Genomic DNA, 24,791 nt, shown 5'->3' with positions numbered 1-24,791 from the left:
GAACTTCAAAGTGGGATGTAGTTTTAGTGGGATTTGCAGCTGTTGTTGGTAAGTAATGAATCTGCTAGCTTCTAGAGTAACTTCCTCAACCTGTAAGTGTTTTAGGATTTGAAGACAGCTATGGAATCATCTCCACAATAGTTTGACAGGTCTGAGAAAGTACCTGAGGGCACATCTGTGTGCTGTGTCAGGGAGAGGGAGAGAGATGGCCCCTTAATGGTGAATCGGTGACAGAAGGGGCTGCTGAACAGTGGGAGAGGTGTGCGTGTCCATTAGTTGTGATGAGTGAACAACAGTTACCTTGGCTTCGATGACAGCCTCGGTACATGCCTGTAGCATGGTCAGGTGATGAGTGAACAACAGTTACCTTGGCTTCGATGACAGCCTCGGTACATGCCTGTAGCATGGTCAGGTGATGAGTGAACAACAGTTACCTTGGCTTCGATGACAGCCTCGGTACATGCCTGTAGCATGGTCAGGTGATGAGGAACACCAGTTACCTTGGCTTCGATGACAGCCTCGGTACATGCCTGTAGCATGGTCAGGTGATGAGTGAACACAGTTACCTTGGCTTCGATGACAGCCTCGGTACATGCCTGTAGCATGGTCAGGTGATGAGGGAACACCAGTTACCTTGGCTTCGATGACAGCCTCGGTACATGCCTGTAGCATGGTCAGGTGATGAGCGAAACAGTTACCTTGGCTTCGATGACAGCCTCGGTACATGCCTGTAGCATGGTCAGGTGATGAGGGAACACCAGTTACCTTGGCTTCGATGACAGCCTCGGTACATGCCTGTAGCATGGTCAGGTGATGAGCGAACACAGTTACCTTGGCTTCGATGACAGCCTCGGTACATGCCTGTAGCATGGTCAGGTGATGAGCGAACACCAGTTACCTTGGCTTCGATGACAGCCTCGGTACATGCCTGTAGCATGGTCAGGTGATGAGGAAACAGTTACCTTGGCTTCGATGACAGCCTCGGTACATGCCTGTAGCATGGTCAGGTGATGAGCGAACACCAGTTACCTTGGCTTCGATGACAGCCTCGGTACATGCCTGTAGCATGGTCAGGTGATGAGGAACACCAGTTACCTTGGCTTCGATGACAGCCTCGGTACATGCCTGTAGCATGGTCAGGTGATGAGGGAACACAGTTACCTTGGCTTCGATGACAGCCTCGGTACATGCCTGTAGCATGGTCAGGTGATGAGGAACACCAGTTACCTTGGCTTCGATGACAGCCTCGGTACATGCCTGTAGCATGGTCAGGTGATGAGGGAACAACAGTTACCTTGGCTTCGATGACAGCCTCGGTACATGCCTGTAGCATGGTCAGGTGATGAGTGAACAACAGTTACCTTGGCTTCGATGACAGCCTCGGTACATGCCTGTAGCATGGTCAGGTGATGAGGGAACAACAGTTACCTTGGCTTCGATGACAGCCTCGGTACATGCCTGTAGCATGGTCAGGTGATGAGTGAACAACAGGAACTTTAACTTCTCAGTCTCCAGCAGCATCTTTATGTAGTCTTTCACTGCTCCAGCCTATAGGAGGAGACCACAGAGGGGCCAATAGAAATGCAATAACAACATATTAGAATACATCTCTATGTAAGGCCATACAGGGAAATCAACCAATGGAAGGAAGGGAATGAATCATGAATTGCTATGAGACACATACTCAAGACTTCACAAATATTTGTCATGAAGGACCACTTATACGACCCCCCCCCCCCCAATCGACAGTCCTGTCCTGCTGTCCACATGCCACACACCTCCTGGACTTCAGACCTCTGTCACCAGTCTCTCACCAGTCTCTCCTCGCTCACCTAGAGACATGGACTGTTTAATTATGAGAAGGCCTTTCCTCTCAGAGGGGGATAATGAAAGTAGGTCTAAGCAGGTCTAGCTAGAAGCCCCCTCCTCCATCTGCTAATGGGAACTTCTCATTACTGGGTTGCTTTTAACTCTGCAGAAGTTTAATTAGTGCAACACAAACTTCCTGTCCACTGAAGCAGTGATATGTTATCTCTCTTTAAAGTCCATCATCAGAGGCAGCAGGGTCTCTGGGTAATTGGGAGCATCTGCTGCTGCTGGTAGACGGGGTAAAAATAAAAACCCTGTCCCCCTCCACACTGCCGAACTCGGTCCCAAAATGACACCCTATTCCCTATGTAGTGCACTACTTTTGACCAGGGCCCAGTGAGCTCTGGTCAAAAGTAGTGCACCATGTGGGAATAGGGTGCCATTTGGGATGCATCCATAGTCCACTCGCCAGGCATTCACATACGCTTCAGAAGTGACATGAGATGTGTGTGTGTGTGTATCCACTCACCCCCCCAAAAGTTATTTTCTGTCAGTGTGTGTAGCAGCAGCCAACCAAAAGGGATGGGCGAGGAAATGAGACAGGAGGATGACACGTCTACAGCGACGCAACGGTGAACTTTAATCAAGCGGAGGAGGAGGAAGGGAAACCGAGAGAAAAACCAATCAGCAAACAAGACGGAGCGAAACAAGCCAACCGGTGAGGAAGGATTCCTCCGCTGATTACGTTCAGCAGGCTGAGGCTGTCTGAGGCTGTCTGAGGCTTTGTTAACCTTGGTGCAGGGTCCTTATTACAGAGGAGCCTGGGTCATGTTCAGTTAGACACCAAACAAAAGTAAAACTGTCCAAAACAGAGCGAAACAGGGAGAGGTACTATCTGTGCTTGTTTTCTGTTGACTGTTGAAAAACGTTTGTATCCTGCGTACCAAGCCAGCTTCCTTCACTTAAAGTCACCTGGAAGTTAACGGCTGACATTCTTGCCTGGCGGTGTTACCATGGCAACCCCATTAGAATTAACACCTTGGAAAGGTTCCGCTATATTTGGGTTCGGTCTGCTGTGTCGAAAAGGTTTACTTTAGAAAAAAACTGAGGAATTGAAAGGCCACAGTTATAGCTGTCCAGAGTTATGATGGCCAGCCAGAATGCTTTCACTAAGGGGTGGCAGACCTTCACTCTGTTCCCATGGCGATGCACTCTGAGTAATGTGAAGCATAATAACCTATGGGAGGGAGGGCCTTGCACCTAAGAAGAAAAAAACATGCTTGTCACCTTTTGACACCGCCCTTCAACAAACAATCTCTCTAGAGAGAGAGAGAGAGCGAGAGAGAGAGAGAGAGAGGAGCTGAGAGCGCGAGAGAGAGAGAGAGAGAGAGAGAGAGAGCGAGAGAGAGAGAGAAGACCCTTTTCTAGAACGGTGCAGAAGTGCTGGGCCAGGAGGGGGTTAGGTGCCTGTGTGTGTATATACACTGTACCTTAGCGATGGCGGTCTGTTTGTACATGCGTGTCACGAGCCCCATGACTTCAGTGAAGGGGTTGTCTGTGGCAGAGACCCCCGAACCCATCGTCCTCATCAGGCGCTCCCACTCCTCCAAGCTGCCGCTCGCTTCCTGCGCGCACACACACACACACACACACGTGTCAAAAGGCCTGTCTGTTTCCTTCTCTTTCCCCTCTTCTCTGTTTGCAGCTCTAAGGGCAGAACATGCTGCTGTGGATGGTAGCCTACTTCTCCTTCAGGTGGAGAGAAAGGAGGGAGAAAAAGAAGACAATTCCCAAAGACGCTGCTCCTCTCCTCTCCTCACGTCAGTAGTGCCTAGGTAGGTCACATGGGCTAGCCCAATTATAGCTGGATTGTGACAAGGGGATGTTGAAGATGGAGAACACACTAGCCCAATACAATAAATCACACACACAGTCTGCTCTCAAGGTGAAACACAATGAGTATTTAGGGAGTTACTGTACAACGGCAGTATGAAGGAGTATTTAGGGGAGTTACTGTACAACGGCAGTATGAAGGAGTATTTAGGGGAGTTACTGTACAACGGCAGTATGAAGGAGTATTTAGGGGAGTTACTGTACAACGGCAGTATGAAGCTATTGAGTATTTAGGGGAGTTACTGTACAACGGCAGTATGAAGGAGTATTTAGGGAGTTACTGTACAACAGCAGTATGAAGGAGTATTTAGTGGAGTTACTGTACAACGGCAGTATGAAGGAGTATTTAGGGGAGTTACTGTACAACGGCAGTATGAAGGAGTATTTAGGGGAGTTACTGTACAACGGCAGTATGAAGGAGTATTTAGGGGAGTTACTGTACAACGGCAGTATGAAGGAGTATTTAGGGGAGTTAGGGGTATTACTGTAGAATGGCAGTATGAAGGAGTATTTAGTGGAGTTACTGTACAACGGCAGTATGAAGGAGTATTTAGGGGTTACTGTACAACGGCAGTATGAAGGAGTATTTAGTGGAGTTACTGTACAACGGCAGTATGAAGGAGTATTTAGGGGAGTTACTGTACAACGGCAGTATGAAGGAGTATTTAGGGGAGTTACTGTACAACGGCAGTATGAAGGAGTATTTAGGGGTTACTGTACAACGGCAGTATGAAGGAGTATTTAGTGGAGTTACTGTACAACGGCAGTATGAAGGAGTATTTAGGGGAGTTAGGGGTATTACTGTAGAATGGCAGTATGAAGGAGTATTTAAGGTAGTTAGGGGTATTACTGTAGAAAGGCAGTAGGAAGGAGTATTTAAGGTAGTTAGGGGTATTACTGTAGAATGGCAGTAGGAAGGAGTATTTAAGGGAGTTAGGGGTATTACTGTAGAATGGCAGTATGAAGGAGTATTTAAGGGAGTTAGGGGTATTACTGTAGAAAGGCAGTAGGAAGGAGTATTTAAGGTAGTATAGGGGTATTACTGTAGAAAGGCAGTATGAAGGAGTATTTAAGGGAGTATAGGGGTATTAGTGTAGAAAGGCAGTATGAAGGAGTATTTAAGGGAGTTAGGGGTATTACTGTAGAAAGGCAGTAGGAAGCAGCTCTGAGAGGACAACAGATACACCAGACAGATACATCTGAATTGTACAGATCTGAGGCACCTTTATTTAACCAGGTAGGCCAGTTGAGAACAAGTTCTCATTTACAACTAAGACACAGTCACATACATGTCCCCTTAACTTTGGTATGTAAGTACGAAGACAAGCTATATATTATGATATTTAGACACACAGGGCATTCGGAAAGTATTCAGACCCCTGGACTTTTTTCACATTGTTACATTACAGCCTTATTCTCAAATTAATTAAATTGTTATTTTTCTCCTTCAATTTACACACAATACCCCATAATGACAAAGCAAAAACAGTTTTTTAGAAATGCTTGCTAATTTATAAAAAAATTGAAAACTGAAATATCACATTTACATAAGTATTCAGACCCTTTACCCATTACTTTGTTGAAACACCTTTTGCAACGATTACAGCCTTGAGTCTTCTTGGGTGTGACGCTACAAGCTTGTCACACCTGTATTTGGGGAGTTTCTCCCATTCTTCTCTGCAGATCCTCTCAAGCTCTGTCAGGTTGGATGTGGAGCTGCACTGCTATTTTCAGGTCTCTTCAGAGATGTTCGATCGGGTTCAAGTCCGGGCTCTGGCTGGGCCACTGAGGAAGATTCAGAGACTTGTCTTGAAGCCACTCCTGTGTTGTCTTGGCTGTGTGCTTAGGGTCGTTGTCCTGTTGGAAGGTGAACCGTCGCCCCAGTCTGAGGACTTTGCACCGTTCATCTTTCCCTCGATCCTGACTAGTCTCCCAGTCCCTGCCGCTGAAAAACATCCCCACAGCATGATGCTGCCACCACTATGCTTCACCGTAGGGATGGTGCCAGGTTTCCTCCAGACTTGACACTTGGCATTCAGGCCAAAGATTCCATCTTGGCTTCATCAGACCAGAGAATCTGGCCACTCTACCATAAAGGCTTGATTGGTGGAGTGCTGCAGAGATGGTTGTCCTTCTGGAAGGTTCTCCCATCTCCACAGAGGAACTCTGGAGCTCTGTCAGAGTGACTATCAGGTTCTTGGTCACCTCCCTAACCAAGGCCCTTCCCCAGATCTATGCCTCGACACAATCCTGTCTCGGAGCTCTATGGACAATTCCTGTGCCTCTGATATGCACTGTCAACTGTGGGACCTTATATAGACAGGTGTGTGCCTTTCCAAATCATGTCCAATCAATTGAATTTACCACAGCTTGACACTAATCAAGTTGTAGAAACATCTCAAGGATGATCAATGGAAACAGGATGCAGCTGAGCCTCATAGCAAACAGTCATTATGGGGTATTCTGTGTAGATTGCTGAGGATTGAAAAAAAAAAATGTAATCGATTTTATAACAAGGCTGTAACGTAACAAAATGTGGAAAAAGTCAAGGGGTCTGAATACTTTCTGAATGCACTGTAGATAAACCCCATACATGCATATATTCTTATTTCATTCACACTGACTGCATACATACAGTCCATAAATTAGCCAGCCAGTGGAGAGCGTAGGCTGAGGAGAGTGTGTGTGTGTGTGTGTCTGTGTGTGTGTGTGTGTTGACAGCATGTGATTTTGGAGTGCAGCAGCAGGTGAGGTCTCTTTGTACTGAGAGAGAGAGAGAGAGAGAGAGAGAGAGAGAGAGAGAGAGAGAGAGAGAGAGAGAGAGAGAGAGAGAGAGAGAGAGAGAGAGAATCAGAGAACGAGAGAGATCAGAGAGATGACAGAGAGAGATGACAGAGAGAGATGACAGAGAGAGATCAGAGAGAGAGAAAATAGGGAATGTGCTGGCCATGTATTCCTCTGGCTGACGGAGGTAACAGAGGATGAGAGGGAACAGAGGATGAGTTCTACCTCATTACTTCAGCCTTACACAGCAGCACAGAGAGGAGCGTAGCGGAGGACAGAGGGCACAGAGTTTAGAGCTCACAGAGTAGTTTACACACTAGACTAGAGAGCTCACACAGAGGCTAATTAAGAGATTATGGAGTTCACACTGAGTTTATAGAGCTCACAGAGTATAGAGTACACAGAGTTTAGAGCTCACAGGGTAGAGCTATAGAGCTTACAGGGTATAGAGATCAGAGTATAGAGCTCACACGATATAGAACTCACCAGGTATAGAGCTCACAGGGTACAGAGCTATAGAGCTCACAGGGTACAGAGGTATATGTGATGGGGCCACAGTGTCTCCTGACCCCTCCTGTCTCAGCCTCCAGTATTTATGCTGCAGTAGTTTATGTGTCGGGGGGCTAGGCTCAGTCTGTTATATCTGGAGTATTTCTACTGTCTTATCCGGTGTCCTGTGTGAATTTAAGTATGCCCTCTCTAATACTCTCTCGGAGGAGGAGGACCTGAGCCCTAGGACAATGCCTCAGGACTACCTGGCCTGATGACTCCTTGCTGTCCCCAGTCCACCTGGCCGTGCTGCTGCTCCAGTTTCAACTGTTCTGCCTGCGGCTATGGAACCCTGACCTGTTCACCGGACGTGCTACCTGTCCCAGACCTGCTGTTTTCAACTCTCTAGAGACAGCAGGAGCGGTAGAGATACTCTCAATGATCAGCTATGAAAAGCCAACTGACATTTACTCCTGAGGTGCTGAACTGTTGCACCCTTCACAACCACTGTGATTATTATTATTTGACCATGCTGGTCATTTATGAACATTTTAACATCTTGGCCATGTTCTGTTATAATCTCCACCCGGCACAGCCAGAAGAGGACTGGCCACCCCTCATAGCCTGGTTGCTCTCTAGGTTTCTTCCTAGGTTCTGGCCTTTTTAGGGAGTTTTTCCTAGCCACCGTGCTTCTACACCTGCATTGCTTGCTGTTTGGGGTTTTAGGCTGGGTTTCTGTACAACACTTTGAGATATCAGCTGATGTAAGAAGGGCTTTATAAATACATTTTATTTGAGGTATAGAGCTCACAGGGTAGAGAGCTCACAGGGTAGAGAGCTGAGTATACTGTCCACAGAGCTCATCGTGGATAAAAGAGCCCACAAAATACAGATATGATGGAAATATAGCTCAATGAAATAGAAATGAACTGGCTAATGTTTGAATATTAATTCAGTTTTATAGAACAGATAGCTAGTGCTGATCAGTATGAAAGGCTACTTTACTTATGAACAGAAAAGGGCAAGACTGAAATAAAAACCATATGGCAATGGGAGATAAAATGATAATTAGTGTAAATTGGATACTATTGCCGAGCAACAGGATGGGAGAGCAAGAGAGGGAGGGTGGGGAAGTGTGAGAGAGAGAGATATGATAATGAGGGGATATTTTCAGAATATTTAGCACCCCGTCTCCCCTCTGCCTAGAGGGGTCCGTCCATCCGTCCAGCCGTTTGTCAGCGTGTGTGTGTGTGTGTTTCGGTCTGTCTTCCTGTCTGTCCGTCCGTTACCTTGGCAGCGTCTTTGGGCAGGTCGAAGGGGATCCGCTGGCGTATTTTGGGGGGTAGCTGGGGGAGGACCTGGACCTTCAGCCTCCGGATCATGATCTCACTGAGACGCTGGTGGAGATCCTCCAGATGAGAGGCACCACGACAGTCCCACTGTCTCCTGTTACCAAAGAACCTGGGAGGGACAGACAATAACAGTCCCACTGTCTCCTGTTACCACAGAACCTGGGAGGGACAGACAATAACAGTCCCACTGTCTCCTGTTACCACAGAACCTGGGAGGGACAGATAATAACAGTCCCACTGTCTCCTGTTACCACAGAACGTGGGAGGGACAGACAATAACAGTCCCACTGTCTCCTGTTACCACAGAACCTGGGAGGGACAGACAATAACAGTCCCACTGTCTCCTGTTACCACAGAACCTGGGAGGGACAGATAATAACAGTCCCACTGTCTCCTGTTACCACAGAACCTGGGAGGGACAGATAATAACAGTCCCACTGTCTCCTGTTACCACAGAACCTGGGAGGGACAGATAATAACAGTCCCACTGTCTCCTGTTACCACAGAACCTGGGAGGGACAGATAATAACAGTCCCACTGTCTCCTGTTACCACAGAACCTGGGAGGGACAGATAATAACAGTCCCACTGTCTCCTGTTACCACAGAACCTGGGAGGGACAGACAATAACAGTCCCACTGTCTCCTGTTACCACAGAACCTGGGAGGGACAGACAATAACAGTCCCACTGTCTCCTGTTACCACAGAACCTGGGAGGGACAGACAATAACAGTCCCACTGTCTCCTGTTACCACAGAACCTGGGAGGGACAGACAATAACAGTCCCACTGTCTCCTGTTACCACAGAACCTGGGAGGGACAGACAATAACAGTCCCACTGTCTCCTGTTACCACAGAACCTGGGAGGGACAGACAATAACAGTCCCACTGTCTCCTGTTACCACAGAACCTGGGAGGGACAGACAATAACAGTCCCACTGTCTCCTGTTACCACAGAACCTGGGAGGGACAGATAATAACAGTCCCACTGTCTCCTGTTACCACAGAACCTGGGAGGGACAGATAATAACAGTCCCACTGTCTCCTGTTACCACAGAACCTGGGAGGGACAGACACCAGGGTTTGGGTCAGTGTGTCTGTCTGCTGCAGTGTCATTATGCCCAGTATGTACACACTGCTGTTTGTCATTTTGGGAGGAAAGTGGGAGATGTAGCATTTTCACCATGCCAACGGTCAATATTACTGTGTGTTTGTATGTAGGGCGTTACCTGTAGTGGGCGTTACAGTATTGTTTGGCGTAGTCACTCCACGTTCCAAACATCCTAGGATAGAGAGCCTCTATCTGCATAAAGAGCTGTGGAAACATAATAAATGGAATGTGTGTGAGAGAGAGAGAGAGAGAGAGAGAGAGAGAGAGAGAGAGAGAGAGAGAGAGAGAGAGAGAGAGAGAGAGAGAGAGAGAGAGAGAGAGAGAGAGAGAGAGAGAGAGAGAGAGAGAGAGAGAGAGAGAGAGAGAGAGAGAGAGAGAGAGAGAGATAGAGAGAGGTGTGGCAGATGTGTTCTTCCCCTCCATTCTAACCATCATCACTCTTCAAGATACTAAACGGAACATTTCTGCCATGATGATAATAATGGACAATTATTCAAATGGAGCTTTTCAGGCAGCAACCATGTGAATAAGTAGAGTCAGTGTGAATGTCCTCATCAAAGCCCTGCAGCAGCACAGTGGAGCCAAGAATACTCTGCTGTTCAACAGGGGAGTGAAAGCTTTGCTGTAGTGAACAATAGTAACGTGTGGGTGGAAGGAAGGGAGGGATGCTGCTTCTCTGGCACGGGCTCTGTGGTGTGTGTCATGTTAAAGTTACAAATACTACAGAAAGAATAGAGCTGCAATGGCTTCCAGACCATCTGTATTTAACCAGCCCTTCATGCTTCCTCTAGGTACAGACAGGTTCAATACATATCTGTGTCTGTGAAATACTGAAGGCAGATTAAAGGAATGTATAGGATCCCAGCGGGCCAAGCTGGTTGAAATGTCAGAATAGAACAGAAATGTGTGATTGGGGGATGGCGTGTTCAGATGTTTGGACCTTCGGGGGTACCGTACCTCCTCTGGCCGTCCCAGGGCCGGGGTGCCCGTCAGTAGGATGGCCCGCTTGGCGTTCTGGATGAGTGGTACCAGTATCTTAGACCTGGCTGCGTTCCTGGACTTAAGGTAGTGGGATTCATCCACCACCACCACATTAAACCTCTGTCTGGTCAGAGCCTCCACCAGGGGGCATGCTTCTGTGGTGAGCAGCCCGTAACCCAACACTGTTACCTTACTGCTACTGATCCCCCTATATAACAGACACAGAGGGTTATAATGTGTTATAATGCTTCTGTGGTGAGCAGCCCATAACCCAACACTGTTACCTTACTGCTACAGATCCCCCTATATAACAGACACAGAGGGTTATAATGTGTTATAGTGTGTTATAATGCTTCTGTGGTGAGCAGCCCGTAACCCAACACTGTTACCTTACTGCTACAGATCCCCCTATATAACAGACAGAGGGTTATAATGTGTTATAGTGTGTTATAATGCTTCTGTGGTGAGCAGCCCGTAACCCAACACTGTTACCTTACTGCTACAGATCCCCCTATATAACAGACACAGAGGGTTATAGTGTGTTATAATGGGTCGTAACCCAACACTGTTACCGTACTGCCTCTGTAGAGTGGACAGAGACACCGATGATCAATAATCTCGAACAGTGAAAACATTGACTGCTGCTGTACTGATACTGTCAACTTGAACTAAATTGATTGAGAAAATAGACATTCATTTAGCAGGAATGAAAATATAAATTTTCACATTTACAATTTTAAACTGCAGGTTAACGTTTATTGTCATGAGTCTTGTCCAGGAGGCAGAACTGAAAGATCTCCCTTAGATAGACCAGCTGCAAAGTCAACATGTACTATGTTGTAAAAATCATGAAAACAAAAATTAGCTTTTTGGTCTTAATTGAAGGTTATAGTTAGACATTAGGGTTAGCAGTGTGGTTAAGGTTAGGGTTAGCAGTGTGGTTAGGGTTAGACATTAGGGTTAGCAGTGTGGTTAGGGTTAGCAGTGTGGTTAGGGTTAGACATTAGGGTTAGCAGTGTGGTTAGGGTTAGACATTAGGGTTAGCAGTGTGGTTAGGGTTAGACATTAGGGTTAGCAGTGTGGTTAGGGTTAGACATAAGGGTTAGCAGTGTGGTTAGGGTTAGACATTAGGGTTAGCAGTGTGGTTAGGGTTAGACATTAGGGTTAGCAGTGTGGTTAGGGTTAGACATTAGGGTTAGCAGTGTGGTTAGGGTTAGACATTAGGGTTAGCAGTGTGGTTAGGGTTAGACATTAGGGTTAGCAGTGTGGTTAGGGTTAGACATTAGGGTTAGCAGTGTGGTTAAGGTTAGACATTAGGGTTAGCAGTGTGGTTAAGGTTAGACATTAGGGTTAGCAGTGTGGTTAGGGTTAGACATTAGGGTTAGCAGTGTGGTTAAGGTTAGACATTAGGGTTAGCAGTGTGGTTAAGGTTAGACATTAGGGTTAGCAGTGTGGTTAAGGTTAGACATTAGGGTTAGCAGTGTGGTTAAGGTTAGGTTTAAGATTTGATGACTTTGTGGCTGTGCTAGTTAGTGACCACTCTGCAGAGGTGCCTCCAGAACAAACGAAAAACATGAACCTGCATTTTAACAGGTGGAGAACTTCAGTAGGGAAACCAGGACCACAACCAAGTAGCGCAGGAAAAGCAGACCAGAGTCCAGGTGAAGTTAAAATGGGTAACGTACAGCGTGTCACTCTTGGTCTCCACCAGGTTAATATCTCCAGGGTTGAGCTCAGGGATCCACCTCTCCAACTCCTCGATCCAGGGGTACTTTAGAGAGGAGGGCACCACGATGAGCAGAGGCCACTCCTGTCTGTAGGCGTAGGCCACAGAGATAGCCTGCACTGTCTTCCCTAGACCCATCTGGAGAAGAGGATTAACAATACAATATGGAGGATGAAAACAATGATGTATGTATATAATCGATGAAAACTCATTTCAAAAACAAAATAAACCGAACACAATCATTGCCTGGCTCAAAAGTAAGCAAACAGCATGTGATGGAGTGTTCGTGAAATTCTGAGACACCAACAGATTCTACAATGACTGTGTCAAAAATGATTACATGGCTAGGAAGGTTTCTTAAACTTGACAAATTAATTCAGAGGGAGCATAGCATATATTATTTGAGGGAAATAGATTTGATAGGACTGGGGAGTTGGGTTGTGTGTGCTTCACGGCTTACCTCATCTGCGATCATACACCTGAAACAGAGAAGAGAACGACAGGGGTTGAGAGTGGAGGACATAGAATACTTCATGTGTTCATGCAATATTGCACTAGCAATCAAATCAAAATGGATTAATCACATGCGCCGAATACAGCTGGTGTAGACTTTACCGTGTAATGCTTGTTCACGAGCCCTTCCCAAAAACGCAGAGTTTAAAAATAATAATATAAATAAAAAATTGTAACACAAGAGGAATGCAATTAAATACACAAGAATGGAGTTATACAGGAAGTACCAGATCAATGTGCAGCTATATACAGGAAGTACCAGTACCAGATCAATGTGGAGCTATATACAAGGAGTACCAGTACCAGATCAATGTGCAGCTATATACAGGAAGTACCAGATCAATGTGCAGCTATATACAGGAAGTACCAGATCAATGTGCAGCTATATACAGGAAGTACCAGTACCAGATAAATGTGCAGAGGTACGAGGTATTTGAGGTAGATATGTACATGAAGGCAGGGTAAAGTGACTAGACATCAGGATAGATAATAATAAGGTATTTGAGGTAGATATGTACATGAAGGCAGGGTAAAGTGACTAGACATCAGGATAGATAATAATAAGGTATTTGAGGTAGATATGTACATGAAGGCAGGGTAAAGTGACTAGACATCAGGATAGATAATAATAAGGTATTTGAGGTAGATATGTACATGAAGGCAGGGTAAAGTGACTAGACATCAGGATAGATAATAATAAGGTATTTGAGGTAGATATGTACATGAAGGCAGGGTAAAGTGACTAGACATCAGGATAGACAATAATAAGAGTAAAATAAAGAACAGAGTAGCACTAACAATGATGAGTGTAGAAGTGCGCGTGTGTGTGCACGTGAATGTGTGTTTGTGTTGTGTCGGTATGTGTGTTAGCGTGTGTTAGTGTATGTAGTGTATATGAACGTGTGTGGGTTTGTGTGGGAGTGTCAGTGTAGTGTGTGAGTGAGTATGTATGTACAGTGTCTTCAGAAAGTATTAACACCCCTTGACTTATTCCACATTTTGTTGTGTTACAGCCTGAATTTCTCTCTACCCATAATGACAAAGTAAAAACATGTTTTTAGAAAGCTGCTAATTTACTGAAAATGAAATACAGAAATATCTAATTTACATACTGTAAGTATTCACACCCCTTTGCTATGACACTCCCAATTGAGCTCAGGTGCATCCAATTTCCTTTGATCAACGATGAGACGTCACCACAACTTGATTGGAGTCCACCTGCGACCAATTCAATTGTTTGGACATAGAAAGAAACCCACCTGTCTATATAAGGTCCCACAGATGACAGTGCATGTCAGAGCAGGAACTATACCCTGAAGTCCAGGAACTGTCTGTACAGCTCCAAGATATAATTGTGATGAGGCATATATCTGGGGAAGGGTATAAAACAATTGTTTCCAAGAGCACAGTGGGTCTCCATCATTGAGAGAAATATGCAACTACCCAGACTCTGTCTACAGCTGGCCGTCTGACCAAACCGAACAACTGGGCAAGAAGGACCTTGCTCAGAGAGGTGACTAAGAACTCAATGACCACTGACAAAAGTACAGAGTTCCTTGACTGAGATGGGAGAACATGCCAGAAGAACAACTGTGTATCTACAGCACTTCACCAATCTGGGCTTTATGGGAGAGTGGCCAGACGGAAGCCACTCCTGAAAAAAAGGCACTTGACAGCACGACTGGAGTTTGAAAAAAGGCACCTGAGACTCTGAGATGTCTGGAGAAAACCAGGAACAGTGCATCACCCGTCTAACACCGTCCCCACCGTGAAGCATGGTGGTGGCAGCATCATGTTATGCAGCATGCAGGGATGTGTCCTTAGTCCCCTCCTGTACTCCCTGTTCACCCACGACTGCGTGGCCAAGCATGACTCCAACACCATCATTAAGTTTGCTGACGACACAACAGTGGTAGGCCTGATCAACAACGATGAGACAGCCTATAGGGAGGAGGTGAGAGACCTAACGTTGTTGTCCTGGCACCACACCCTCAATGTGAGCAAAACAAAGGAGCTGATCGTGGACTACAGGAAAAGGAGGGCCAAACAGGCCCCCATTAACATCGACAGGGCTGTAGTGGAGCGGGTCGAGAGTTTCAAGTTCCTTGGTGTCCACATCACCAATGAACTACCATGGTCCAAAAACACCAAGGACTTGAAACTCTCGACTAAAGGTTAACACCTTCAGTTGGCGCTTCCTATTGTGATTTTTACACAAACATTCCTTCATCTGATGTTGAGTTTGTTTCCTGTCTTCAAGTTGTGGGTTTGTCCTTTTGTTTGCCTCTTCTTGGGAAAATTTAGTTGGCGCTCATGGTGGGTGTCTTTTAGGTCCCAGTTGTTGTTGCTAGTCAACTTCCAGTGGACACCCCCATGAGTGTCTTTCAGAAGCCCTCCTAAACCTCACCTGTTTTGGCTGTTGTCAGTGACTCTGTTAGTTCCCTCTTCTGTTTGGGCGACATTCTTGCTGGGTAACGTAACACTAACACAACAAAATGTGGAATAAGTCAAGGGGTATGAATACTTTCTGAAGACGTGTATATATATATATATATATATATATATATATATGAGAGATATTAGTCTAGTGAGTGTGCAGTAACAATATAGCCTAGACTATGGTCACCATTTCAAACTAAGAATCAAGTTGATATTGCTAAATGTATTATGACATAAGCAATATCAGCACAAATAAGAGATATGATTTCCATTCAGGTCTTTCCATCAGTTGGATACAACAGAGCCACTGCCACTCCAAAAATAATCACACAACAGCTTCCTCCCTTTGCAATTCTAAGTGTAGTAGCTCCACAGATCAATGATGACAGTTTTATTACCCTGCTCACAAGGTTATAAGCTGTTAGCCTGTTCCCTCCACCAGCCTTTACAAAACAGGCTTTAGCTACACTTCCCTGTTCATAACAGATTCCACTAACACTCTTTCTAGCATTTATTTTTCAGATAGTAGCTACAGTGCCTTCGGAAAGTATTCAGACCCCTTCCCTGGGGATAGAAAACCAAAGGGAGGGGGAGGTCCAAAGGAGGTCAGGGAGTTGACCAAGAACCCAATGGTCACTCTGACAGAGCTCCAGAGTTCTTGTATGGAGATGGGAGAACCTTCCAGAAGGACCACCATCTCTGCAGCACTCCACCAATCAGGCCTTTATGGTAGAGTGGCCAGACGGGCCTTTATGGTAGAGTGGGCAGACGGAAGCCACTCCTCAGTAAAAGGCACATGACAGCCTGCTTGGAATTTGCCAAAAGGCACCTAAAGGACTCCCAGACCATGAGAAACAAGATTCTCTGGTCTGATAAAACCAAGATTGAACTCTTTGGCCTGAATGCCAAGTGTCACGTCTGGTGGAAACCTGGCACCATCCCTATGGTGAAGCATGGTGGTGGCAGCATCATGCTGTGGGGAGGTTTTTCTGCGGCAGGAACTGGGAGACTAGTCAGGGTCGAGGGAAAGATGAACGGAGCAAAGTACAGAGAGATCCATGATGAAAACCTGCTCCAGAGTGAAGGTTCACCTTCCAACAGGACAACGACCCTAAGCGCACAGCCAAGACAACGCAGGAGTGGCTTCGGGACAAGTCTCTGAATGCTCGAGTGGCCCAGCCAGAGCCGGTCTTGAAACCGATCGAACATCTCTGGAGAGACCTGAAAATAGCTGTGCAGCGACGCTCCCCCATCCAACCTGACAGAGCTTGAGAGGATCTGCAGAGAAGAATGGTAGAAACTCCCCAAATACAGGTGTGCCAAGCTTGTAGCGTCATACCCAAGAAGACTCAATGTTGTAATTGCTGACAAAGGTGCTTCAACAAAGTACTGAATGCTTATGTACATTTGATATTTCCATTTTTTTATACATTTGCAAACATTTCTAAAAACCTGTTTTTGCTTTGTCATTATGGGGTATTGTGTGTAGATTGATGAGGGGGGAAAAAACTATGCAATCAATTTTAGAAAAAGTCAAGTGGTCTGAATACTTTCAGAATGCACTGTATATTGAAATAGGTTTTAGGCTACTCCTAATTATGATTATCATGGCTGTTCGTGGTGGTTTGGGCTTCTTTAGTAGAATGGACTGATTGTAAGTCTCTTTGGATAAGAGCGTCTGTTAAATTACTTGAATGTAAAATGTAACCCAGGTAGGCAACACCAGTATGCAATGATCATGAGATGTTGTATTCAAAATGTAACCTAGGTAGGTAGAGCTAGTCTGCAATGATCATGAGATGTTGTATTCAAAATGTAACCCAGGTAGGTAGAGTTAGTCTGCAATGATCATGAGATGTTGTATTCAAAATGTAACCCAGGTAGGTAGAGCTAGTCTGCAATGATCATGAGATGTTGTATTCAAAATGTAACCCAGGTAGGTAGAGCTAGTCTGCAATGATCATGAGATGTTGTATTCAAAATGTAACCTAGGTAGGTAGAGCTAGTCTGCAATGATCATGAGATGTTGTATTCAACATGTAACCCAGGTAGGTAGAGCTAGTCTGCAATGATCATGAGATGTTGTATTCAAAATGTAACCTAGGTAGGTAGAGTTAGTCTGCAATGATCATGAGATGTTGTATTCAACATGTAACCCAGGTAGGTAGAGCTAGTCTGCAATGATCATGAGATGTTGTATTCAAAATGTAACCCAGGTAGGTAGAGCTAGTCTGCAATGATCATGAGATGTTGTATTCAAAATGTAACCCAGGTAGGTAGAGTTAGTCTGCAATGATCATGAGATGTTGTATTCAAAATGTAACCCAGGTAGGTAGAGCTAGTCTGCAATGATCATGAGATGTTGTATTCAAAATGTAACCTAGGTAGGTAGAGCTAGTCTACCCATGAGAAAAGCAGTTGTGATCCCCCTCCCTCCCTCCGCTTCAGTTGAACAGCATGATTAATGAGCACCTTCCACTGGTGTTTCTTCTAATTGCCAGCCCACTCTGCTCAACCAGCATAATGCATACACACACAATGGGAGTAGAGAGATGGAGAGAGGGAGGGAGAAATTGAGAGAGAGAGAGAGATAGAGAAAACAGAGGGAGAAAGACAGCGAGAGAGGCTCCTTTCAGCCAGGTGCTTTCCATTTCTCCACGCATTAATCATTCTTCTTTCAATAGCCTGGGTGCATCCCAAAAGGCACCCTGATCCCTATATAGTGCACTACTTTTTAGCCCAGGCTGTTGTCAAAAGTAATGCACTATACAGGGAATAGGACGCCCGTTCAGCCAGACAGCTGGTTTCATGGAGGATGCTCTGACTGCCACCGTTGCTTGACAACAGCACGTTGAACAACTTTTTAATGTTATCTGTGAAACCCACCAGCACCACGATGTCTGTAAAGGTAGCTCTTCCTCCCAGGATGGAGGCGGGGTCTTTGACCTTCCACACAATCATTTAAGTCTTTTGTCTTGTCTTCAATGAATGGAGCATCGACTAGACTACTTACACTGAGCCTCATACATTACCATTCATTCATATTATTCATGCTTTCTTATCAACGGGCAGATAGGCTATTTAAGTACTGGGATTATCTTTCAATATCAACAATCTTATGTTATTTTTAGTATTATACAGTTATTGATTACTGTATTGTCGGGTTTAGAGTTAGCAAAAAAAGGCATTTCACTGTACTTGTGCACGTGAAAACAATAAAACTTGAAAACTTTTTTTAATGGGAACACACCTCACTAATCCTATGAGATCTACAAGCTCTAGGATCATTAAGCTAAGTCATTCATTAGGCCTATGTCAGCATGCAAATAAAGCTATTTTACATACTTGTCACATTTTCCTCGTCAGTGCATCGTGATGAATCAGCATTTTGTAATTAATTCAATAATAAGCCTTTATAATTGATGTAGAGCCGTTTCTGCTTAGTCTGGCTCAGCAAAGCAAACGCCTGGCTGACAATTACACCCCCATCTCAAATGAAACACTGTTTATATCATACAATAAGGAGGGGGGTAGTTTAAACTTATTTTAAGTCATATCTTTAAATCTATTGGCTAAGGATGTGACAAATCACACATGACATCCAAACTGAGAATATCATCGGGGACCAGTTGTGTGTTTGGGGACCTGTGTTGGGGTCCGGGGATTTGATGCACACATCAACATCGGCTGTGGTATTGAATTTCACAGTAATTTTGAAGCTCAGGCAAGAGAAGCAACAACACAGTCTGTCTATTGATCTGTTGTAACACCAGCGTCGGCGTGGCAACCCTTACAAGTGGCCCCGGCAGACACTTACAATAACGCTTTAGTTAGATGGCATGTGATGTACTTCGCACAACCTCATTCAAATAGAATTTTTAAGCCAAGTGACATTATGCCCGAGTGGAATGCAATGTAACTGACATTATACCCGAGTGGAATGCAATGTAACTGACATTATGCCCGAGTGGAATGCAATGTAACTGACATTATGCCCGAGTGGAATGCAATGTAACTGACACTACATTATCATAAAAAGATTAGTATCAGGCTCCCAGATTAGTGGCAGGCTCCCAGATTAGTGTCAGGCTCCCAGATTAGTGGCAGGCTCCCAGATTAGTGGCAGGCTCCCAGCCTTTCTAAATTCCATTACAAATAAATAAATTGGCATCAACTTAATTCCAAACCAGGCTACATATTGATGCGGGGTGGGCAATCAAACAACCTGATTCTCTATTAGAAGAGTCTGTATAATTTACAACTATTAGCTAGAGGTCTTCAATACAAACATGTCAACCTCTGTCCACGGAGGGTGTCCTAAAAGACAAACCAAACATGGCAGTCAATGTGTGTGTTGCTCTGATCCGCCTCAGCCTCTGGTCCCACTACAACAACTCCAACACAGCACCTGGCCCTGCTCTCCTGATTACTAACAGCTTGCATCACTAGTCTCCATGGAGAAACCGTACACAGAGCCCTACAAAGCCCAGATAGTGTTTACTGTCACATTGATACCTCCAACATATTGACTGGATGACTAATCCTCACAGTACAGCACTTCTACTGTCCCTGTATTGATCTACTGCTCAGGCTGACTACTCTGACCTGACTGTCCCCTGGGATTCTTACATCCACTGACTGACTGACTGACTGACTGGCTGGCTGGGACGGACGAGTAGTCTGGCACTGGCTGGCTTTTTCTTCTGCTGCTCACATTGTGTGAGGCTGAGGTGATTCAGGCTACAGGCTTAAAACCTCTTACATCTAGATGTTCCGCTAGCGGAACACCTCGCCAATATCCAATGATAGAGCGTGGCGTGAATGACAAACTCCTCAAAAATCCAAAAACTTCCATTTTTCAAACATATGACTATTTTACACCATTTTAAAGACAAGACTCTCCTTTATCTAGCCACATTGTCCGATTTCAAAAAGACTTTACAACGAAAGCAAAACATTAGATTATGTCAGGAGAGTACCCAGCCAGAAATAATCAGACACCCATTTTTCAAGCTAGCATATAATGTCACAAAAACCAAAACCACAGCTAAATGCAGCACTAACCTTTGATGATCTTCATCAGATGACACTCCTAGGACATTATGTTATACAATACATGCATGCTTTGTTCAATCAAGTTCATATTTATATCAAAAACCAGCTTTTTACATTAGCATGTGACGTTCAGAACTAGCATTCCCACCGAACACTTCCGGTGAATTTACTAAATTACTCACGATAAACGTTCACAAAAAACATAACAATTATTTTAAGAATTATAGATACAGAACTCCTTTATGCAATCGCGGTGTCCGATTTTAAAATAGCTTTTCGGTGAAAGCACATTTTGCAATATTCTGAGTAGATAGCCCGGCCATCATGGCTAGCTATTTTGACACCCACAAAGTTTGGCACTCACCAAACTCAGATTTACTATAAGAAAAATTGGATTACCTTTGCTGTTCTTCGTCAGAATGTACTCCCAGGACTTCTACTTCAACACCAAATGTTGTTTTGGTTCCAAATAATCCATAGTTATATCCAAATAGCGGCGTTTTGTTCTTGCGTTCAAGACACTATCTGAAGGGTGACGCGCCGGCGCGTATTGTGACAAAAAATTTCAAAATATTCCATTACCGTACTTCGAAGCATGTCAAACGCTGTTTAAAATCCATTTTTATGCGATTTTTCTCGTAAAATAGTGATAATATTCCGACCGGGAGACGTTGTTTTCGTTCAAAGACTGAAAGAAGAAAATGGTGTCTTCACGTGCACGCGCACACCCGTGTCATTGTTCTCAGATCGACCACTTTCCAAATCCCCTACTGTTTTCCGCCCAGGGACTGCAGAGTCATCATTCCCCGTTCTGGCGCCTTCTGAGAGCCTATGGGAGCCTTAGAAAATGTCACGTTACGGCAGAGATCCTCTGTTTTCCACAAAGAGGCTATAGAAGGCCGAGAAATGGTCAGAGAGGGCACTTCCTGTATGGAATCTTCTCAGGTTTTGGCCTGCCATTTGAGTTCTGTTATACTCACAGACACCATTCAAACAGTTTTAGAAACTTTAGGGTGTTTTCTATCCAAATAAAATAATTATATGCATATTATAGTTTCTGGGCATGAGTAATAACCAGATTAAATCAGATACGTTTTTTATCCGGCCGTGAAAATACTGCCCCCTATCCTAAACAGGTTAATACACATTTTAACTATTTTTTGGGCTTTTAAAGTAAAAATGACTTAGTGAATAAAGTGAGCACAAACTGTGCTTCTGCTTACTGTTTGGGGCCTTGGCCGGGTTACTGTAAAGTACATTGTGACAAAGCTGTTGATGTAAAAAGGGCTTTATAAAGAAGCCACCGTGCTTCTTTCACATGCATTGCTTGCTGTTTGGGGTTTTAGGCTGGGTTTCTGTACAGCACTTTGAGATTTCAGCTGATGTACGAAGGGCTATATAAATAAATTTGATTTGATTTGATTTATAAATCAATTCATTTGATTGATTGATTACCAGTTCACTAACAACCACCTACCTTCCATTCTTTGATAGGGCAAATTTGACCCCCTCCTTTTGGAATGGCATCAGTCTCTGTTGTAGCTTGTCTGGGAGGACTGACAACTGACTGTCCCATCTCCTGTCAACATGGGAGTTCTGGGGATCACAATCCCTATCCTGGACCTCACTCATGGCCCGTCTTGACTTTTAGATGCCTTTGCATAGAATGAAAAGAGAAAGCGAAAAAACATCAGTAAGAAGAAAAAACAACCCTGGCTGACAATTAATCATCTGGCCTGGCTTTGGCATTTTGCAAAAATGGAGGCACAACTCAAATTTGCCTCCATGTGGGTTCGATTCCCACGGGGGCCAGTATGAAAATGTATGCACTCACTAATGTAAGAAACTATGGATAAGAGCGTCTGCTAAATGACTAAAATGCCTTCAGTGTTGTTTTACAGCTTGGTCATGCACCATGTCTCAGCTCAACTGTCATCTCAAGGCATGTATTTACCTGCGACAATATCAGTAACAGGCTGCTGAACTGCCACGAGATGACCGCTCCTCTGCTCTCACTGGTAAGGTGCTAAGAGACTGCTGGGTTACCCAGTGCAAGGATATCTGTTAAGGTAAGACAAAGAACGAGAAGACTATTGATGCTAGGAAGAATAGGGATACAGGAGGATGGTTACAAAGGTACTCTGACAAATACGGTTACATTAACTTCCACGGTAACGTTAGCTAACTAGCTAGCTTTGCACAGCAAATACTCTCCACGTTTTTAGCTACAGCTCAACTAAATTCAAACCATGTACAAGAGATTATACATGCTAAGCTTTGCACTTGTTAGTTTGAAAAAAATCATTAGTAAGAGGATACAGACCACCGGTGCAGAAATGTTTTGATACAGATTTACATGTGCAGTAGTTTCGCGGGAAACTTTGACAGTAGCTACGTAGTTTGCGTAGCGGATTCCATAGGAGTTGCGTTCAAGATAAGAAGCCTGCAACTTTCTAGAATCTTGACTAAAAAGCAGTTTTTTTTCTTCCCCAACGATACTTTTCTAAGTGATTTCAAATGCATATCGACTTCTATCAGACTCAAAAGCATGCTCAATTACATCTAATTGTAGTAGTACATGACCCCTACAGTAGAACGATCACTGGACGCTCATTCGGATTTGCTGGGCAAACTGTCAGTCCCAATGCTTCCTGCTGTACTCTCCAATGTCCCGGATTTACTGTTTCGTCTTGTGCCGAATGTTAGCCTCGGTCTGTTGTCGCTACACACTGATCTTTTCCGTGGACACACGCTGCTACAGCTGTTTTTATACATCATTCTGTTTTGTCAACGTTTCTGGTAAGACAACATGTGTTTGTTTCTTCGCACACGTTCTTTGTGGGGATTAACGGTGAATTTGTGTAGTTAGGTTATCAAATTGCAATCTTAGTGGCAAATTTAGCTAGCTTAGTTAGCTAACTAGCTAAGGTCGGAATAATTTGTCGAGACGAAGGGCTACGTTAGCTAACTAGCTTGTTGGCTAGCTAGCTAAACTCAAAGGAATTCAAAGTTCAACTTGGCACAGGTAAGAGTTGCGTTTAGATTGCTTGATTTTAATACAAACAAGTCATTGGTAACGAGCTAGTTAGCTAAAATAGTTATCATTTATCGTGGTTAGCTAACGTACCTAGCGTCCCCCGAAGCGCCGCAAGCAAGGCCTGCTCGTTTGCCTCATCAATAACTAGCTAGCTTTGCAAACTCGCTGTTGGCTAGTTAACAATAGTAACTAGCTAGTTAGCTATGCATTTTAGGCATGCAGGGAGGATACCTCTGTACAAACTAAATATATATGTTTGAAATAACTGTTCTAGTTGGTAGAACTAAGGAACACTAACGTTATATCCTGCCGTTCGTGCCTTTTGAAGTAACTTTGTTTTCGCGTTAGCTGTCCGCAAAGGGCAATGGTTCACAGCCTGTATATGTCAATGTGAGAATAAATAACATGCTAAGATGGTGGAGAGAACAACGTTGCTCCCCAGTCCGAGGTACCTGTTGAGAACATCCACAAGAGGTGTCCTTCCACCGCAGTTCTCACCCGTTCACAATACACAAACAAAACACTCCTTCACATAGTCCTCGAGCTCTGGTGCAGTTCGTAATTGGAGCATGGGCAACGTCTTATTTCAAGGCATGTCATGACCATGACGCTAATTGTGTTTGACATATTCTGCATGACACTTCTCTATATGTATCATGTTCAGCTGTCCTCATGTCGCTTGCTATTCCTCTTGTCAGAGGGATGGAGTGCTGAAAGAACTCACTGACAGGGCTTGTTTTCAGGCTTTCATTCTAAAGTAGGGAATGTATTAATGTTCAATCACTATCATGCCACCAATAACGTGTAATTTGATTGCCAATTTGCTGGGATCTCTCTATGCAGGCATACCTGGGCTCCCGAGTGGTGCAGCGGTCTAAGGCACTGCATCTCAGTGCTAGAGGCGTCACTACAGACACCCTGGGTCGAATCCAGGCTGTATTACAACCGGCCGTGATTGGGAGTCCCATAGGGCGGTGGACAATTGGCCCTGCTTCGTCCGGGTTTTGCCGGTGTAGGCCGTCATTGTTAAAAAATAATTTATTCTTAGCTGACTTGCCTAGTTAAATAAAGGTAAAAACATAAAAATACCTACAGTAATTATGGTGCCTACCATTGGCTTGGCTGGTGTGATGAAGTGTTTTATTCTACTAAAGTAAATGGGTGACATGTTGTCAGCTCAGTGTCTTTGCTACCGCTTCTATAATGAGGATGCAGAGTCTACTACATGAGTGTTTCCCTGCTGCCTGTTCAACCCAAGGGAGGCTCATTAGGATAGTGTTATGGTATTGCCGTAAATGGAGAACTTGGTGGGGAAATATAGCCTAACTAAGCACATCCGTCACTTCTCACAGCAAATTAAAACGCAAGGCCTAATAGGCTAATGTATGAAGCGTTGCCGAGACACCGCAGTTTTGTTGAAATAGTGGTCCCTTTTTTGTCTGGCTTTGACATTCGTTAATCAAAGAGGAAATGCTCCAGTTAGCTAATAGCTAGATGCAGAACTCCACTGTGGGTTTGTTTGATGAGTAGTTATATTGTTCTGTAAACATTAGGGCTATAGCTTGGTTTGAGAGTGACTTATGCTAGGCTACAGTTTTATAAC

The 24,791-nt window shown here is 44.5% G+C and overlaps 2 protein-coding genes across 16 annotated transcripts in view; one reads left to right on the top strand and one right to left on the bottom strand.

The window, feature by feature from the left end:
- Window positions 1-1,223: 1,223 nt before the first annotated feature.
- On the bottom strand, window positions 1,224-23,802 carry LOC115188738 (DNA annealing helicase and endonuclease ZRANB3-like). 5 transcript variants are annotated; one of them, XM_029747539.1, is made up of 10 exons: window positions 23,641-23,802; window positions 22,106-22,212; window positions 21,629-21,806; window positions 12,605-12,623; window positions 12,104-12,282; window positions 10,395-10,626; window positions 9,556-9,641; window positions 8,265-8,436; window positions 3,300-3,434; window positions 1,224-1,548 (listed from the first exon to the last, which is right to left on the bottom strand). In XM_029747539.1, the coding sequence occupies exons 3-10, from the start codon at window positions 21,781-21,783 to the stop codon at window positions 1,336-1,338; spliced, it is 1,191 nt and encodes a 396-aa protein (XP_029603399.1). In that variant the 5' UTR covers window positions 21,784-21,806; window positions 22,106-22,212; window positions 23,641-23,802; the 3' UTR covers window positions 1,224-1,335. The 5 variants fall into 5 exon arrangements, with proteins under 5 accessions (XP_029603399.1, XP_029603403.1, XP_029603401.1 ...); XM_029747543.1 differs by lacking the exon at window positions 23,641-23,802 and adding an exon at window positions 22,741-22,796; XM_029747541.1 differs by lacking the exon at window positions 23,641-23,802 and adding an exon at window positions 22,547-22,585.
- LOC115188734 (R3H domain-containing protein 1) overlaps window positions 22,846-24,791 on the top strand; it is a 46,400-nt gene continuing 44,454 nt past the window's right edge. For all 11 annotated transcript variants that reach the window (XR_003876591.1, XM_029747523.1, XM_029747520.1 and 8 more), the window contains exon 1: window positions 22,846-22,950. The gene's annotated coding sequence lies outside the window, so the exon portion shown is untranslated. The remainder of the gene's footprint in view (window positions 22,951-24,791) is intronic.

This window comes from Salmo trutta, unplaced genomic scaffold (assembly GCF_901001165.1).
Source record: "Salmo trutta unplaced genomic scaffold, fSalTru1.1, whole genome shotgun sequence".
NCBI lineage: Eukaryota > Metazoa > Chordata > Actinopteri > Salmoniformes > Salmonidae > Salmo > Salmo trutta.
The sequence above is the reverse complement of the archived record's forward strand: the minus strand, read 5'-3'. Positions and strand labels throughout refer to the sequence as shown.